Source organism: Camelus ferus, chromosome 2 (assembly GCF_009834535.1).
Source record: "Camelus ferus isolate YT-003-E chromosome 2, BCGSAC_Cfer_1.0, whole genome shotgun sequence".
Classification (NCBI taxonomy): domain Eukaryota; kingdom Metazoa; phylum Chordata; class Mammalia; order Artiodactyla; family Camelidae; genus Camelus; species Camelus ferus.
The window spans coordinates 106652286-106672360 of NC_045697.1; the positions used below are offsets into that span (position 1 = coordinate 106652286).

At 39.3% G+C, this 20075-nt stretch overlaps 1 protein-coding gene across 1 annotated transcript in view; it reads left to right on the plus strand.

Moving 5' to 3' along the window:
* DCLK2 (doublecortin like kinase 2) overlaps nucleotides 1-20075 on the plus strand; it is a 136196-nt gene that overhangs the window by 15339 nt on the left and 100782 nt on the right. Inside the window, 2 exon segments of the mRNA XM_032464782.1 lie at nucleotides 2751-2767; nucleotides 2769-3086. Of these exon segments, the coding sequence (XP_032320673.1) occupies nucleotides 2751-2767; nucleotides 2769-3086 (335 nt within the window).

The following is a 20075-nucleotide window of genomic DNA, read 5'->3' on the forward strand; positions in this document are numbered from 1 at the left end:
ACCATAAGATTTTGTATATATTTCCCTGTGCTATACTGTATAATCTTGTTTATCTATTCTACAATTTTGAAATCCCAGTCTATCCCTTCCCTCCCTCCGCCCCCCTGGCCACCACAATCTTGTATTCTATGTCTATGAGTCTATTTCTGTTTTGTATTTATGCTTTGTTTGTGTTTTGTTTTTTTCAGATTCCACATATAAGTGATCTCATACGGTATTTTTCTTTCTCTTTCTGGCTTACTTCACTTAGAATGACATTCTCCAGGAGCATCCATGTTTCTGCAAATGGCATTAGGGTTAGGGTTAACTTGTTTCATCAGCATATTCTCTCCATGTAGACAAATCCATGTAAATAACAAAATCTTAATCAGGAGATTGTTTGATGGTGGGGGTAGGGCGACAGTGCAGCACGAGAAGCTGGCCCTGGGGTCTTGGTGACTCCTGTTACCATGGTCTGACATCTGTACTGTATGGATTTATGTGCCCAGTGTACAGAAACACAGGTCTGACCTCAGAACCATGTCTTGAAACTTTGTGCTGAAATGTTGAGTGCCAAGGATGCCAAGGTGGGTCTCACGTCATGTCAGCACCTAGCACGTGAGCTGACGCATAGTAGGGACTCAGTGCAGGCTGTGAGGTGGGAGTCTGGGCTTAACAGAAGAGTACTCTGTTAGTACTTAACTAGCATTTGTGTCTGCTTTAGGTGCAGGAAAGGGTGAGGCTCTGTCAAGCAGGCACTTGCCAGCCCTGGTTCAAAACTTCCCATGTTTATTATAGGACTGATCTACAAGGTTTTAATGAAAGCATTATTATGAAGAGAGGAAGGGAGTTAAAGTTTTTCTGTAACCACATGCAAACAAATGAAAAGAGAGGCTTCCTCTGCCTGTTTTCGTTCTGACATGCTGAACCCATGTAAAGAGGCAAAATACAGACAAATGTAAAAGGCAGCTCTCCTGGCTGATCTGCCACTTTTGCAGGGACGGGGTTGGTCCAGGTAACCTGATGTATTAAATTTGCTCTTGTATTGCCATTGTCATTTCTCATTATATTGGAAAAGGCTTTCCCCCAGCTGACTCTCCCTGGCCTTAAAAAAAAAAAGTTTACTTGTTGCTGAGATTCCATGTTTATCTTCCATGTTAAAATTTTGGATCAAAACACACAGTGGGATTTTTAGCATAGGTAATAATAGTAAGAGCTTTTCAACGTGAGAGTGGTTTTCTCTATACAATTAAAGCAAAATCATGATGATTTATTTTAGCTCATTAATACATGCATGCGATGTGTAGTTCTGTTTTGTGAAGTTTATACATACTTTTAAAATTACATGCCATTTTCCCAGATGATTACACTGTGAAAAACTCTGTGTACAGAACTGAATAATCTCTAACTGAATAGTGATGGTTGGGCTAGATTTCACATTACTGACGTAGAGGCAGCATTAAAGCCTGTGACTGGCTCCCTACATTGCTTGGGAATGTTACACCTTTAAACAGAAGATACCACTCCTCTTTTCAGATCCTTCTTATGTGTCTGACCCATTACTGAATTGTCCATGTGCCTTTGGGAGTCTTTAAGTTCTCCATTAATCAGGATTTCAAGAATAGCCTGATAATAGTTAAATATAATATTTGTATTAACAGGCTTTTCTCAAGAATTCCCTTTCACTATGTTGGTTTTTTTTTTTTTTTTTTTTTTTTTTTTTTTTTGCTTTTAGCATTTAAGGCTTGTACCGTATACTGTATTAAGAAGGAGGCCATTATACTGAATATATGAAAAAATAATGGATTCTTTTTGAGTTACAAGATACCTTAGAGAAAATCTTAGAGTGCAGCTCCTTTATCTTCTATGCCAGAAAGTTGAGACTCAAAGAATTGGGTGACGTCTGAGTTTCCTGAAAGAAAAATCGTGATTTTTTTTCGACATATATTTATGAAAATTATTATTTTTCAACATATACTTTTAGAACTTAATGAACATTGAATCATTTAACCAATTGACAAATAGTATAGTTTTTATGTTTAGTAAAAATTAAGAAGGCTACATGAGTAATGAACACATCACTTTACTTAATATCCTTCCCCATATAAGCCATTATAGAAGAGACTGTCTAATTATTTTAAATTCACATTTTTCAATTAGGAAGAAACAATGCTTGAGGTTTGTTTCTTTGAGCTGTCAAAACTCTTCCTTCGTTTTTGCAGTGCTTCAGTAATTTTGTACATGATCATGTAACTGAATAGAATTTAGTCAGCTATGTGAATTTTGTAGTGATTTTTCTTTGATTAGGACTGAAATGTCTAGTTGGAAAGAGGAGAAAATGTTTTATTTCTTTATATGAATAAATTATTTTGTGATAGAGTTACTTCTCCCAGAATGAGACAGTAACAATTAAATTACTTAATGGACTTTCGGAACTAGGGAGTGCCTCGGAATTCACCTGGTTCAACAGCTCCAACTTGACAGACGATGATGTACAGAAGCAAAATGCAGGGGGCTTATCCAGGGTGACATTTGATCAGAATAAAACCCAGATTCTCTCTAGTTCCTTTGACCAGTGCATTTCACTCTGTAATGCATGCTATTCTCTCAAAACTAACCTGGATGCTATTAAAAGAACGGGGTGTGGGAAGAATGCCAAACCTGTTAAGTTTAGGAGTTTGCTCATTGGTTTCCAGCATTTGTGCTTCATACCGAATGCCCCTGTGGTGGGGGTAATAACCATGCTGATAAAACTGGTTTTTGCTTTTTAGGTGAGAGTTACGTGTGCTGCATCGAACGAACCATTCCGTAAAGTTGATTACACCAAAAACGTTAATCCGAACTGGTCTGTGAACATCAAAGGTGGGACCCCTCGGGCCTTGGCTGCCCCCTCCTCGGTGAAGAGTGAGGTGAAGGAAAGTAAAGATTTCATCAAACCCAAGTTAGTGACTGTGATTCGAAGTGGAGTGAAGCCGAGGAAAGCTGTGCGGATCCTTCTCAATAAGAAGACTGCTCATTCCTTTGAACAGGTCTTAACAGATATCACGGAAGCCATTAAACTGGACTCAGGAGTGGTCAAGAGGCTCTGCACGCTGGACGGGAAGCAGGTAAGATGTTTGTAGCCCCGTGCTTTCCATCTCACTTTTAACCTCTGCCTGTGCCTTGGTGGTTATGTATTTAACAATATGAATTTCATAGCTCATTGGAGTCATTCTGGGGTGGGTGTGTGTGTGTGTGTGTGTGTGTGTGTGTGTGTGTGTGTGTGTGTGTGTGTGTGTGTGTTAGCCTTTTTGTGAAAAATGTTAAGCAGCTTACCTGTCTTTTACCCAAATATCTCAAAAGTGAATGTAGAGAAATCTATCAGATACTTCTTATGGCCACTGGAAGGGAAATGTAGACTTCTGAGGGAAAAGTATAGGTTGATGAGGCTTCCTACATAAAGTGTGGGATATTCTCTGTTTAAGAATAAGAACACCTGTTGACCGATAGAGTCGTCATGGGCTTGGGTAAATCACAGAAGGTAAAAGATATTTCTCTTAGAAAAGTCTTTTTCTCCCTACTTATGTATAATATAGAAAATGCAGGTTAAGGAAAAGAAAGGACTTTTATAGGAATGTCCACATGAGTTTTGTAGGGAACAATGGAGGAAATTAAGCAGCATTTCTGAAAGATATACACAAATTACACAGGAAAATGCAAGCCAAAGTATGGTAACAATATACAAGGGAATCTGATAGAAAACAAAACAAAACAAAACAAAAACAAAAAAAACTGAGCAAATTGCAAGAATGCATGAATAGCAGTTATACAAATACTGAGTTTCACCACAATCAGATTATCATTCCTAAAGAGAAACATGTGGCTTCTAAAGTGTATTTTTTCCTAATTTCAATAAAGTTATGTTGTTTAGGTTTACATTGTATTGAACATTATAGTTTCCAACATTCGATTTGTTTCTTCATTCCATCTTGTTTCACCCCTCTAACATAATTAATTTTATACTGAAGTGTTTGCCTCATGCTGTACTGAGAATGAATAATATAAAACATTGGAGCAGTGTCTTCTGGAAAAATACAAACTAGTTTTCTGATTTTCTAAGACCAGATCTGTTTACCAGGTTGTTTTCTTAAACATAAACAACATTTTTAAAATAGGTTCTGAAAACTCTAGCAGATTAGAGTGAGGTTACAATGACTTTTCTAATTAATTAAGCTAATGATTAGACATAACACTTCATAGCAGCCTGCCCCAAGATAGGCTCGCAGTATGAATGGAAATAGACACTTTACAAATTGAGTTAATATAAGCACAGCATAACACAAAACACCTTAAAGATTCACCCTGCAAGCAAGTGAAAATAAATTAGACCACAAGACAGGGGATATGGTAAATCAAAGAACTGATTCTTGGGGGACCCAGGGAAGGCAAGAAATGGAGAGGACAAATATTTAAGATACCTAACAAAAAGAAAAGTGAAAATCAAAGGTGTGCCAGATTGGAAAACGTAAATCTGTCATATAAACAGGAAATGCAGTTGAGATTTTAAAAATTGAAACAGATTTGGAAATCTCCAGATGAATGTTGTTCACGGAAAATATAAGTGAAATACAGAAATGGAACATCTAATTGAAATAGTGATCACTGAAATTTTAATAGTTATCCAAAAAAATTATCTTTGAAAAGCCCCCAGATTAGAAGTATTTGTATGTAAAAAGCAACTCAAATCACCAACATATTAAAGAACAAAAGTACACTGCTATAAGTAGACTTATGACAGGATCTAAAGGATGGCTTCCTATTAAGAAACCTATTTATACATGAGATCTTGAAGAAAAAAGCATAATGGTACAAACAGTCCCAAAAAGATGTTGCAAAGGCATTTGGCAAAATACGAATCCATATCTAGTTAAAGATTTAGTAAGAAAAATGAAAGGTGAATTCTTTAATACACTAAAAAAAAAAAGAAAAATCTCTGTCTGAAACAAAACCACTCATATACTGGTAAACAAATTAGTGGAAGTATTTCTGTGTCAGTCAGGTACAAATGAGGACCTGGCAGCACTGGTATTGATCATTGTTCTATACATCCTTCCTGATTTTTATTTAGTTTAATTGTAGTTTCAAGAAGGATCTAAATTAGTTTGCTTTCGGGTGAGGGGAGCAATACCCAACAAAGTGATTTTAAAAGTTAATCTGGAAAAATAAGCAGGAAAATTTTGGAAATAATGATTAATGGGCTCTCCTGCTACCAGATATTAAATCATCATCCTCATGCCATACCAAAAATCAATTCCAGGTGTCTTAAAAATATAGGTATCAAAAGGAGACAAAAGAACTAAAAGAAAACATGCCAATAGTTATGGTGAAGTGGAAAAGATTTTCTAAGTATAAAAGTAATGGAAAAGTCACAAAGGGAAAAGTTGACTGGTTGGACGTAAAAAGTAAAAATTTCTAGCTGTCATAAGCAAAGGTTATATGCATTTAAAAATTCAATCTCACTATTAAAAATGCGAGTTAAGGCATTGAGATGTATTTTTAATAGATAAAATTGACAGTTTTAGAAAGAGAATGTTATGTGTTAATGTGCAGTGAATCGGCATTCTCAAGGAATGATGGAAGTGTAAGTTTCAAATCTTTATGGAAAGCTATTTTTTTTTGTACAACAAAAATGTTTTTGCTATTATAACTAGTAAATTAGCTTCTAAGAGTTAATCCTAAATAACTGGAAATGCAAATGTAATTATACAAAATAGTTTTCATCCCAGCAATAAGAGCAAAAGATTGGAAACAATTTAAAATCTCTAAAGTAGAAAACAGTTAAATGGTATTACCATAGAATTCATATGTTGTGGCCATTGAAAATTCTATTTGGGAGAATACTTAAAGACATGGGAAAATGTTAAGCAGAAAAAGCAAGGAAAAAACTCTGTAGCGTGTTTTCAATTTTGTGTTAAGAAAGAAAAACAAAGGAAGACTTTTTAAAAAATAAATTCAGAAGGAAACAAGATTATAGTTGCCATCAGAAATCCAGTATTTGCTCTTCTGATTTCCTGTACTTTCTCATGTCTGCTTAGAAGCAGAAATTCAAGCACTGAGAAAGAAAATGACTGATTTCAATCAGATTGGAGAAACTCAAGCATTGAGTTAATCCTTGACATTTTGGCATGTTGCTATAAAATGTTACAAGTATCACTTTTGTCACTATTTGGGTCTTATAGAACTTAAAATGCGAAGAAAAGAGATATTTTTAAACTTTGAAATAAAAGATTTCTTTGGAAAAACTGCAGATTTCATTGTTGATAGACACACCACCTGTGGATATTGTATTTTCAGACTGCCAGGTATTCTTAATGCTGTAGTTTTTCTAGGTGCTGATTTAGTACTTGTGCTTAGTATTTAAAACTGCAAGTCTGTCTTTTGGTCGATAGGTGTTATAAGTATAAAGAGAGCATTAAATCTTGCTTAGAAATAGCATAAGAAATATGTTTTGTGCTTAAGATTAATGCAAACCTTTCAGTGGGCAGTGTTCATTTTGATTTTTTTCTACAGAATGATTTTTTAATGGGTATGTAAAACTATCTACTCTCTGAAAATTCTCAAGGAAAGGCCAGCTTTGCTTAGGTGAAGAGGGAAGGAACTAAGATGTGCTAATGGGTCATCCCTGCACAAAATTTTAGACTGTCTACCTTGACTTTTATGTTCTGTTCCTGGTTACTTCCTACCCAGATTTGTTGTTTTCATTTTAATCAGTCTGATTTTGTCAAAAGATAATTTATAGGCAGTTCATCCTGAACAGTCAGTGATCTCATTCTGATACCTATGCTGGAGTTTTAAGGGCCCTGGTTATCCTTATGGGCTTGAAAGCTTTCCTGATTGAAGAGGCAATGGTCTGTTATGTGCCAGTAGCATTTATGTTGTGAAAACGATGTCCCTGGTATCTTTTCTTCCCTTAAAGTGGAGATCACATCTTCCTGGTACTGTTGTCTCCATTTACAAGGTCTGATTTGGTTAGTCTCTATAAAATCACTTTGGATAAAATCACATTTGAGAGTTTTATCCATGTTAACTCTTGGGTTCTCTTCAGTGTCAAACTGTTGTTCTCAGCTGGGTGTACTTTTGCCCCCTGGGGACATTTGGCGATGTCTGGAGTCGGTCTTAACTAGAGATGAGGATTCTACTGGCACCTAGTGGGTGGAGGCTGCTCCCCATCCTGCCAGGCACAGGGCAGCCGCAGCATGATTCTCTGGGGCCCAAAATGTCAGTAATGCTGAGATTCAGACATCTTGGTATAAAGTAAGTGACATGATTTCAAAGGGAAGTGATACTTATTAAAACATTAACTTTGTTGTCAGTTAGGCCATATGCTATATGTTCTGTTTATTTCTGGACTTATGGATTTTTCTCATAACCTTTTGTCCACTTTTTCTCTAACTGAGGCAGGTGTGTTGGAATATCATGGTTTGTTATCTTTGCTGTCCTGGATTTCAAACTCTTTGTCTTCGTTGTGTGAGGCTGACGTGCAGTTAGGTAGTGTGGCTTCACAGGGGATTAAATAAAGATGGCCCTGAAAGTTTCACATTTGAAGAGAAGCCTCAGAAATCAGGGTTTAATCTTGTGACATTTTAAGTATTTATTACTTTAAAGTGATGCCATGATTATCAATTTAAATATGTACATATATATACACACACACACAAAACCTATGTATTTATAGATGGGATGACTAGAAAAAAATCATTTGTAAATGGAAGTCATCACTATTCCCCTCAGTAATTTTCTTTTAACTTGTAATTAATTTAGATTAAATGCTTCACTTGTTTTTCTTTCTAAAAGCAAAACCTTCTTGAACTTTTAAGTTAAACTGTATAGGGAAACAAGGTTTACTTTTAACATTTTTTAAAGTCAGGATGACTTTCATATAATAAACTACAGCAGGGGGGAGTTCTTTAAAAAAAAAAAGTCTTCATTCTGTTAAAGGGCTAAAAGGTTCAAATATAGCTTTCGTCCACATATGTAAAAGATTCTAGCTTTTAGCTTTCCCAGAAACAGCAAAGTTTTAACATAAAAGAAACATATTTAGTGGAATTTTGGAACAAGTTGATTCTTGTCATGGGCAGAGGCAAAACAGATTCAGAAATTGCTAGCAGTTGATACTTTCAGGGTAAAATACTTCCAGACTTTGGGACCGCCGCCAGCCTCAGGATGCCCCACGCCATGGCTCCTTCTGGGGAACGTGGCAACTCCTTGGATGCATCCATCTTACCGACTATCTTAGAGTTTATGAAGGTTTTCACCCACATTTTTTCAAAAAGATGATTTCATGGGTGCTATTATATAACATTTATTTTGTATCTTTTACTTTTCCAGCATCACATTATACCTGTGAAGATTCATTTCTTTGTAATGATCCAGCCATACTTATTTAAAGCAATCTCTTCTCAAAAATTGCTATAGAAAAATCAACTGGTTAAATATAAGTATTTTCTATAATTCATTTAATCCTGGTATAATTTTTCCTTGAAGTAGATGAGGACAGTTTGGATTTCCTTTTGTAGATAACAGAAATCCACAGACAACAGCGTTTTGTCCTCCTACATAAACTGAATTCACACCTGAAGTGTAGGTAGCCCTGGTCTATCTCAAGCAATGGAAAATTTATCCCAATCAGGAATCTACAGACTCTGTGTAACTGGTGGGATTTTCTCAGTGCAGCTTGAAGTCCAAGTACAGAAAGGGAGAAAACATCAATTTGTTCTTTGATCCCTGATCTAAGCAAATTTATCTCTGACTTTAAAAAGGTGAGAAGGCTTAATCTTTGCTTTTTATTTAGTGAACCCCTCCTCTCAGAGAATGATCTGAAAAGTGGGAAGAAGGAAGGAAGCATTTAGATGTCTTTGTTCTTCTTTTGTTAAAGTGAAGTTTGTGTTTTGCCATTCTGGTCTCCACTGTATAGATCGTCCCCCTGACCTCAAATAGTACCTTCTCCCTTTTAATAGGAAACTGTAGGAACACACTAAAATCCTGTTAGTAATGACTGCAGGTGCACCTTAGGAGAAGAGATGTGTAAGAAAAACAGTTTTAGCTCTCAGTGAGTTATGCAATGTCAAGTGTAGGAGAGATAAAAATGACGTCACTGCAAACGCTTCTGTTTCCTTATTTATTTCTTTGATGTCAAAGTTGCAGTAATGCATAGAACACAAAGGTTGTATTAAATTAGTTTCGTTGTGTTATGAATTTATTTTTCAGTGGTTATTACAAGTATTAAAAAATACATTTTGTCACACACGTGTTGTACAGTGCTGAGAATAATAGCTAACAGCCTCATTAGCTAATAGCTAATAGCTTTCTGTGTCAGGCATCACATTGTGCTTTGTATCAGTCTTCTCCATGAGTCCTTGAGAGTCAGGTAGTGCGGTTTCCATTTAGCAGTGGGCAGGTTGAAGGAAAGAGAAATGAAGTAACCTGCCCAGAGTCATGCAGCCGGTGGTGGAACTGGGGTCCATACCCTGGGAGTGTGATCCTAGACCATGTGCTCTTCACGGCTGCTCCGTGAGCCCTCTGCCTGCAGGCGTGGTGAACAGCTTCGGTGATGGTGAGGAGGGACAGGACAAGTCACTAATACGCTAAACAGGTTACTTCCAAAAATTTTTTTGGGTTTTAAAATGATACTGTTTTACCTCAGGTTTCTCTAAAATCTGTGTAATAATAGGTTGTGTGGTAAAATTATACTTTGGGTAGGATCTGAAAAATGGAAAAATAGGTTAAGGAGTGATGATATGCTTGACAAAAAGACGACTCAGAGTTATTTTATAGATTCAACTTTTAAAAATGAAAATATATGGCATTGCTTAGGTGTTTAGAAAATACAGGAGAAAATAAATGCACAATCCTTCCATCTAAACACTGTTTTCAAGGATTTCTGTCTATGCTTTCATATACACGTTTTTGTCTTTTTAAAAAGAAAACTACCCAAATAAATCAGGACATTTCTATTGGAAAAATTCAAACAATTCAGGGAAATGCAAAGAATGAAAGTTTCTTTTCACATCTGCCCTTCTTCCTCAACCTACTCTACTTCTTAAAAGGATCCACTAACAGCTTAGTTTTAATCATGTATCATGCTTTTTTCACTTATTAATCATACTCTTCCATGCTGTTATATAAATTGCACCTTTCGTACTTAAATGACTGAATAATAGTCAGTTGGCTAGATGGACTGTGATTGATTTACCCTATTCCTGGACATTTGGGCTGTTTCCAGCTTTTAATTTTATCCTCTGATCTTGCTACATGTCGGTTTTACCATGCTTTGGATCAGTTCCTTTCTTTAGGATAGATTCCTACAGGCAGATTACTGGAAGAGACTCTTTGTGAGGGTTTGAGAGATACAATCAAAGCTGTAGACACAAAGTTGTCCTAGTTGGTAACACTCCTGGCCTGTGCCCCATATTTCTGAAGCTGGGAGAGACTTATGAATGCATTAGACACGACAGCCAGGTACAACATGCATACTTAACTTCTTGCATGGAAAATGATACATTCTGTGAAATTCCTGTTGTGTAAATTGAAGCCTACATGTATTCCTCTTACCATCTCCACCTTTGCTACTTTCTGTTCTAGAGAGTAGTTTAAGGAGAAAAGCCAGTTGACCTGTGTATCAGTTTTATGTTCAAGGCAAGCGTCAACCAGCTGGTCTTGAGGATGTTAAGCTTAGTAGGGAGAAACTTTTTTTAAGCAAATAGCCCACATTATGATACTATGTCACCTTAATTTTGAACTAAATGACCTATCATTTCATTTTTTTTAAACATTTTAAAAATTGAAGTATAGTTGATTTACAATGTTGTATTAGTTTCTGGTGTACAGCATAAAAGACCTATCATTTCATTCAATTTTTAAAAAAATAACCTTTCCCTAGTTGCCCAAAATCCCATAGGTGTATTTCTGGTGTTCAGTGAAGTCAGGTAACTTTTTTCTTTGTACTGTTTTGACACAGAATTGAGTCAAGGATATTACTTGCAATATTTGCTTTGTAATGTTAATTGCTTTTGGTCATAACTAACTTTTGGATTTGTTCTGTTGCTTTTGTATGCTGTCATGAATGTCTGTTGATCACAATTTCTACCAGTGTGTGCAACATGTAATATTTCTTTACAAGTTTTACTAGATTTCATGAAAGGGTCATTCACTCATCATGCCTTATGGTAAAAACAAGGACAGGTGCAAAGCCAGTAGAGTATTTTAGAATGTATAATTGAGGTGGGAAATTATTTACTCCAACTTGCTAATGTTACAGATGAGAAATCTGGGGGGCTCACTGCAGCTTTTGAGAACATGTTGAAATCTTTGGTTCTTCTCTACCAAGTAAAGCTTCACTCAAAATCTGGTGTATGATCAGCTTGTTTGCAGTTTAAGAAACTCTTCTTTGGCCTGTTTTACTCTGTTCCTTTTAGTTGAGGGAAGTGTTTATTTTCAGCCTTCAAGTCATTGATTTTTCTAGGGAGCAGAAGATAAGCTTGACCATGGTCATCCACATAACTGACTCTAAAACTAACAATTGCTTCGTGGAGAAAAATAGTGCTAGAGTCTGTGTTTGCTATGTCAGTAACCCTGTGCAGTTTTCTGGATTTAAACATTAACCTCTTGCATTGCTTTTATGTAAGGAAGAGCACCACACTTCAGACAGTAAGGCTGGCTTTCATGAATATTCTCTCCACGTATTTTTAGAAATTCTAATTGTAGTGTGATGCCAGCGCCAGACGCCCAGCAAAGGGTTGGAAAGCTCGTAGTCATTAGAGGTTCGCCTCCGTAGAAGTTCAATTCTCTGAGCCCGAGGACTGTCAGGAACAAAGCAGCGCTTACCCAGAAGGAGCCTTCTGCTCTTCCCGACGCGTTTCAGGCTCTGTTAAGACTTCAGATAGTAAAGTTTTATTTTACGTTTTCCTTTTTTGTTTTGTGATGGTTTATGGCAAGCGTCTCCAAATGTGAGCATAAAGGCATTTGATTGTGTTTTTAAATACTGCTCTTTGTTTGCCCACAGGGTAAGCCATCAAAGTGCCATTTCAAGTATGAGTTATGGGAGATGTTGAAATATCTGTGTATTGGTATTTATTGAAGCCGACATTAGTTACGTGGTTGTGTTTCTGAATGATTAAGTTTATTAAACACCTGATCTTTATTATCACTTACAGTATATATTTTTGGTGGTAAAATATTATGGCTACACATGCCATTGAAAATGCATTAAAAAGGTAGTTTTTTTCTTTTTATGAAATACAAAAGTTGTGTAAATGGAAACTTGTAAAAGCCCAGTTAGGTAACTTAATCCAAATTTTAACATTTTATATGTCTTTTCACTTATTTCAGTAGTCTAGATTTTTACATGTAGATAAAAGATACAGCTTTTCTGGGAGTTTTAAAAGTGATTTTCTCCTCAGAGCATTCCCGCCTAGGCAACACAGTCAGTCAATGTCTTCTTCATCTCCTGAGCTTCTAGGAGCTGAGAGTTGTGGTCAGTGTGTTGTGTGCCCTAAGGATCTGGGTATCTGCACTGGAGTCAGAAAATGCAAACTGAAGTCTGATTTAAATACATTCATTTCCTGTGACACACAATTGCATTTTAATACTGAATGAGACAAGGTTCACACTTATGCAATGAGGAATATCATTAAAGATTTCTAGTGATGAGAGAGAAAAGACACGAACGTTTAGTGCCAGCTCCTGTGGCGGACTTTTTACACATCTTGTCCCTTAATGCTTGTGAGCAGCCTGAGGTAGGGATACGGTGATACCTCCATGCCAGGAATGTTACAGAGCACATCCAGCTGACTTGTTGGTCCTTTGGTTTCAGCAGACATCTTGACATGACAGTGCACTCATCCCATGAGGTTGCCTTTGCTCCAGACATCTTCTATTTACTCTTGGATCTCATTTTCAAGACCCAAAGGAAGATCCATCTCACTAGTTTCTAATTATTCCTGATCATTTTCCAGAATCTATTATGAAGCACATCTGTTTACTTTGTTCTTTAGATTTGCTCAGAATGGCTTCCTAGACTTTTCCCCCGCAAAACTTATATTCACCCTCCAAGGATCAAGAGTTTATTTATTCTATGGGTCGTAATTCCTGACTGTCATTTATTTTGTGGCTCAGGTGTCCTAGATTTGGTCAATAGAACCTTTTCCAAGTTGGATCCTGTGTCTTTCTGACATATTTAAGGTTACAGGGGCGAGTAAAGGCCATAGGGAACCTTGTCAGGTTCTTAATTAGACCTTGTGGCCAACAAAAGAACAATGGCAATTCTGTGTCCCAGTGATGGCTCTAGGTCCACTGTTTCAGGTGTCTTCTCTCCACGTGTGTCTAAGACAGGTGATTTCTGTTCATTGCACACGACTCCTGGTTTCTGTGCAGCTCGGTCTTTGTCTTCTCGGTGTGTTTGCCATTAAACCCCCAGGAACTAGGGTCTAGGGTAAGTCTGACTGAGTTGGTTGGTTGGTGTCCAGTGTAAGAGCGTCATCACAGGCCATGAGCCTCCCTGTTCGTGCCCTAGCGATGACTGCTTTTAGGGGAACACTCATAATTTGCTGTGAACAGAAATTTTGCTGTGGTTTGAGTCGTATGATCCTGCAGCCTGTGTGCAATGAACTTGGCTTGTCAGGGACTTGTGAGTATTGAGGGCATGCAGTGACTTTCTGATTCAGCGGTTCTTGACCGGGAATAATTTTGCCCTGGAGGAGACATTTGGAAATTGCTGCAGACATTTTTTGATGTTTTAACTGGTGTGGGGTGGGGGTGGGGGAGAGTGTGCGCCTGGCACATAATAGACAGAGGCCAGGGATGCTGTTACGTACCTGACGGTGCACAGGACAGCCCCTCACAGCAAAGGATTACCTGGTTTAAAACATCAATAGTGCTGAGACTGAGAAACCATGGCCTGGTTTAATAGATATAAAGAGAAAAGAGATGAGGTGCTGAGGGAAATGCAGGTGGTTTTGGAATGGCCTGTGTAAGGGGTGGAGGTAGATATGAATGGTTGAGTGTGGAGTTTTGAAAGTAAAAAGTTAGGCCAGGGAAGGTTGTGCACAGGACACACCACGTTTCCAAGGGATGTGAACTTCATCCATTAGGCTGTGGTGAGAGGGTCAGATTTGCACTTTAGGATGTTTACTGTGGAGAATATAAAGTGAGTTCACAAAGATTGGTCAATCCTAGAGGATTGAATGTCCCAGGATGTGGGAAGCTGTCTCAGAGAGTATTATTTCAGAGTTTTAATACATTTTACAGTTTCCTAAATGCTTATAGAAGTTGGCTCCTAAACTCTATTCCATATAGGAAGCAGACATTCCTAAAGAAATTTAAGTAGTTTCAGAGGGTAAAGATTTGGTTTTAGCAGGAAATGAGAAAGAGAATGGGTCAGGGTCATGGGGTCTCTAAAGTTCAAGGACAGAAAGCCTCATTTGATTGGATATTATGCAGAATCCTCATAGTGACTGGAAAGAAGTGTTTTTTTTTTCATTATTAGTGTTAAAAAAAAAAAAAAGAGCATTAACTTTCCCTGTGTTTTTTATGTTGTCAGATTGTTTGAGGTTTTGTGGCAGGATGGAGGTCAGGATTATTACTCAGAAGTAATGCTGCAGCGTGGGTAGACGCTGCCTTTCCTGACCTGCTGCTGGCATGTGATGCTCTTCCCCCTCCTTTTACAGCATACACCTGACGTCCGGTGATCGGTGACCACGAGGGAAATTTATATGTCATAAACCCTGTTATTGCCGTGTGAGAAGTACTGCAGTATTCTGTCCCCATAACACATTTGTTTACAAATGGCTTAAAGGACAGTCACTATGACAACTAAGAAACTTGAATACCAAGGTAGCAGAAGAAAAATACTCTTCCTTAAAATGTTCAGCATGGCCTAGAAAACGAATGGTTCAGTCCTCATGAGTCAGCGCATGATAGATCTATTGGAATCAATAGGGTTTCTTCCAAAAATCTATATTTTCTCCTCCACTCATGGAAGTAGAAATTGCTTTGAAGAGGCGCCTAATCTCCATGAATGATTTGGCTTTTCAGGCAGTTGTATCTACAGTTTTCCTGCTGACATATTTAGGCTAATCTGGTGACATACAATTTGGTTCCTGCTTAATGGCTTCCTCCAACCACATTTAGAGTAATTTAGGCTGTGACAGGAGGAATGAGAGAGCAGGACCGGGTCCAGGGCTTTTTGCCTGGAAGTTTGGTTTTGGGGTTTGTTTTTTTTTAAGGTATATAAAGACAGATATATGGGTATCTGTAAATTTTATATATATTTTAAAGTATGCATCAAATTTCATTGTTTACCAAATACCCAGTCATCTAGCCCACATAAGGAATCTGGAATACTAAAGCTCAGAAGTGCTCCCGACTGTCCGGCTCCTTCAGAATGAGGTGGGCTCCCTGTTCTCGAGGGCTGTGCACTCTGGTGACGAAATAGAAAACACGTGACAGAATTAGACAGTGACGAAGGCCTAATGGATATTGCTGTTCAGCTAAGGAACAGAGGCCTGAACTACAGGAGCTGGGAAGAGTTCATGAAGACATGGAATGTCAGCTGGGTTACAGCTGGGGAGACTGATTTAAAGAGATTGTTCCCCCCCACAGCACGCGCGCGCGCGCGCGCACACACACACACGCAGCAGCAGCAGCAGCAACAAAGGAAAAGCAAGTAAGAAAATGAATGGCAGGACTAAGGGGAATAAGAATAATGTCAGGTCAAAAAAAATAGTAGTACTAATGTCAGGTCAAGTAAGAAATGAGTTTGGAGAAATTTGGAGGGAGGACTGGACTACGTTCCAAGAAAGGGCAATGTGGAGGGGGCTATCAGCTTGTGATGAAACAGTGATGTGATAAAACTCTGCTTTGGGGTCAGTCTGCCACTGGGCTGATTTTGAGATGGGAGGCGGAGGACTGCACAGCCCGTCAGGAGTCCTCGCAGCCGTGAGCGTTGGGTCCAGAGTGGGTGGCAGAGGCGGGCTGGGGGCAGATGACGTAAAGCAGAGGATCCAGACTGAGCGCCAGGTCTACAGCATGGCCCGCCAGGAAAACCGGAGAGTGCCGAGAGCAGCCCAGGGTTTGGGAAGAGCTGCCCTGCGCCCTCTACACGATTGCCGAGCTGAGCCGTGGAGCTGGCTACAGGTGCTACCGCAGAAAGCCTTCCAGTCCTGGTTCCTGCGGGGCCACCACAGGCTGAGCAAGCGGAAATACCAAGGGCCCAGAGCGCGGCGTCTGCGGTGAGGCGGTCGCTTTGTTGAGGGGGCATGGCAGCTTGCTGTCATGTTTGAAGTGGAGAAAAGCCCAGTGCATTTTCATCCAGGAAAAAATTAAACAGATTTTTAAAAATACCCACTTCAGTGTTAGCCTGATGAGGTAAAAATAATGTTTCTGTTGAATTCCGTATCACAGATTGCTGGTGTGGGAGGTTTTTAAAAAGTAGATGTCCTTTGTGTGAAGAAAACAGACTATTGTTTGTACCTAAGTAAAATTTAACCCTAGCTTATGTGGCAGATATCCTTGTTTTGCTATTAGCCTGATGTGACCCCAGAGAACGTGGTGAAGAACTACATTGTGACTGGAGCACATTTTGCTGAATATGTGTAAGAGCCCATGAGACTGTCCTGAGAGAAAATAGCTGAGGTCCCCTTTGAGTGTTTATCTGGGTCTCTTACCTGAGCCTGAGGCCATCCTAGGTTACCAGAGGGACTGGGTCCTGGAGTCACTGTTCCTTGTCAGAAACCTTTTTATTAGTATTAGAAATGCTCTCAGAGTCCTAGGGAGACACCCCCAGACGCTGTCACCTCCTTGTTGCATCTTGGCAGGACCTTCTGTTTCTTCTCTGGGTGACATGTGCTGCTGCCTCTCCCTCCTGAACAGAGGGGAGCCCCTCTTTCTTGGGGCTAACCTCCTGGGAAGCAGTGTAGGAGTCCCGTGTGCACAACCAGCTACATAATTTGTGGGGCCCAGTGCGAGATGAAAATCCAGGACTCCTTGTTCGAAAATTATGAAGAACCTCAAGCCAGCAACATCAGAATACTAAACCCAGCATGGGGCCCTGTGTGTCTGCACAGATTGCAAGCCCGCAGAGCCAGCCCTGAGTGCCGGGACAAGCTGTGGCGTCGCTGCCCTCTTGCCTTCCATCAGATGGAAGAAGGGGCACCAGAGACGGCCGCTGCTTCCACCTGCTCACACGCCCTGCCCACGCGGTGGTGTCGGGGGGAGCAGGGGCGCCCTCCATCCCCCGTGCTCTGGTTGGTTGTGTTAATAGGGGCGTTGCTCCTGGAGGATTGGTTGACCTCTCCTGACATTCAGGTGCTAGATGGTAGGCTGCAAAGCACGGGAGATTCTCGCTGTTCGCCATAGTTCTAAAAAGGTGCCACTAACGCTGAATTCTCAAATACTGGTCTGTTGCTGGTGGGGAAATACAGGGTTAGTCCCTGTGAGCCCATGGTCACCACTTTCATCAGCCAGTGTGTATATAATCTTGTGTTGAGTGTGTTTCTGTTGGAAGACGCCTTGTTTAATGTGTATTGTTGGTTCATGTGCGTTGTACTCAGGACCAGCAGTGCTGTCAGTCACGCCCACGCGAAGCGCATCTGACGCTTGTGTGTTCTCCGTAAGGCACAACTTTCTTGAGCCTAGGAACACTAGATAGCACTTCAGCTCTACACTTGGGGGCCATTTTAAGCAGAGGACCAAAAGCCCCCAAATGCAAAAAAACACAAAAACAAAAAAACAAACAAACAAAAAAAACCCAAAACAAAAAAACCTGTGGCGTGTAAATAGCCCACAAGACGTGTGTGGGTGGGGCCAAGTAGCGGAGTGTCACCTTGTTCATCCTCAGCTGGGATTTGTTGGGTGACTCAAATTTTTTGTCACTGTGTTCATGTCAGCGAATGACCACAAAAATACCACAGGTATTGATTTGGGGACTAAAAATACATTTTAGCAAGTAGGTGAATTTGCAAATGTACAATCTGCAGATACTGAGGATCAAATGCACTTTGAATTTCAGCTTTTATGTCACAGTGAGCTAGTCTGTCATGCAAAACCATATGTCAACATGGGGAAAGGAGGTTGCTGTTTGTTTTTTTAAAGGGATAATATAATAGGATGTAATACATTCATATATGATAAGCCAAGGCAGTGTTTTTTTAAAACTGAGGTGAGCTGATTCAAAGGGTGGAAGAAGTTACTCTGTGTCAGACATCTTCAAATTAGACCTGAGATGCATGTACTTCTCTCTGATAAGAGAATGTGAAGATGTTGTGGGCTTGATAACCAGCTGTGCTAATAACGATCATTGAGCGTCAGCTAATTACGATGTGTGAAAAATAAAACGTCCTACTAATAGTAGGTTACATTAGTTTCAGTTCATGAGTCACCTTGTGTAAACAAAGGTTGTAACAAAATAAGATGAAAAGAGTCGATAGGAAAAGAATATAAGGGCTTTACATGCCTTGGAGAAACTGGCAGTCTCCAGAATATTGTCCAGTCTCTAACTCTTTCATGGTTAAAGGACTTCCTTTGGGAAACAGATTCAGTGAGTGTTTGTGGTACAGTGTTAAAATGCAGGAAATGAGATTACACATTTTGAAAGCATTTTCCTCTGAATGACACTTTTGTGTTCAAAATATTTTGAGACATTCCTATGATAGAGACTATTGTGTGAAATAAGCAAATTAGATAAGGCAGTACTTGATGTGTTGACAAGATAACTGAAAATGCCTTGATGAGAATTTCAGTCCCTCATAAGGAGCAGTTTACGTCTGTTTGTGTTTGTGTGTGCGTAACAAGGGCTCATGCGTGTGTCAGCGTTTGCTGTTGTCTGATCGCCCCTAAGACAGTTCTGTACTGGGGACGGCACAGTGCCTAAGTGCCCGCGTAGCATCTCTGTCTTCTTGTTGGAAAGGTTTTAAAATATTTAAATTTTTTTTGTTTTTCTGTCTTCTCAAAAGCCATCTGTTTTCGGCGGCCTGGTGTACTGCTGGGCTGCAGTTTGGATTTGCAGTCGTTTTTCATGGTGTTTCCCTATATTGTCCCCTTCCTCCTTGCAGCCTTCTACCTCTCTGAGGGGCCACAGCCAGCAGCTGCCCCCACCCTCCCTTTTGATATTGATTTGCTTCTTAAATGCGTTCATCTTTCTAAATGACTGTTTACTGACTTACCTAAGCCAGGTGATAATGGGAGACTGTTGACTATGAGGAAATCCCAGTTTCACTCATTTTATAAGATGAAATGGTTGCTTAGACTGCTTTAAAACAATTTATGAATTAAATTTTAGAAGACTGGTTTTCTAAATTGTTATTTTTCCCTATTCTCATGAGCAGTGGTTGCAAAAAATCAAAATCCCCATCTTTCTGTCTCCCCACCCCCTTCTCTTTCTCTTACAAACACACACGTTATGTGCATGTGTCTATATATGTACATATGTTATCACATGTATATATAACATGTTAAATATTATACAACATATAATGTCATATATATATATAGTATATATGTCAGAGTTTCGGGTTATAGTTAGGAAAAACTTCATTCTTGGAGATTCATAGTGCACGTTAGCATATTTAAGGCTTTGAAAAGTTCTGCGATAAAGAAACCGGTTAGAACATTTCCCAAATTTTTTGATCATGGAAGCCTTTCATGCAGAATACCCTATTAATATCCCCTTGGACTAGTGTTCTTTAAATGCTGCCCTGAAGACAAACAAGCATGTAAATGCTACGACTTACTCAGTTGTAGTGAGCATTTCCTGCAGGCCAGGCACTGAACTGAGTAGAAGTCGTGTGGTTGGTGACTAAGAATTGTCACTGCCCTCACGGGGAGAGCAGTGGGTGAAGGGTGACAGACCACAGTGTGACAGGTACCCGGTAGGGTCAGTACAGGCTGCTGCTGTGAGAGTGTCGGAAAGGGGGTGGTACCTAACGCGGACTCAGCAGGGAAGAGCACCTGAGGAAGTGCAAGCATTCTTTCATTCACCTGCACAAATGAGTGTCTTCTAGAATGGGGAATAGGACTGAGCCAGGCAAGGTCTCAGCTGACATGAAGGTTAAATTCCATTGGGG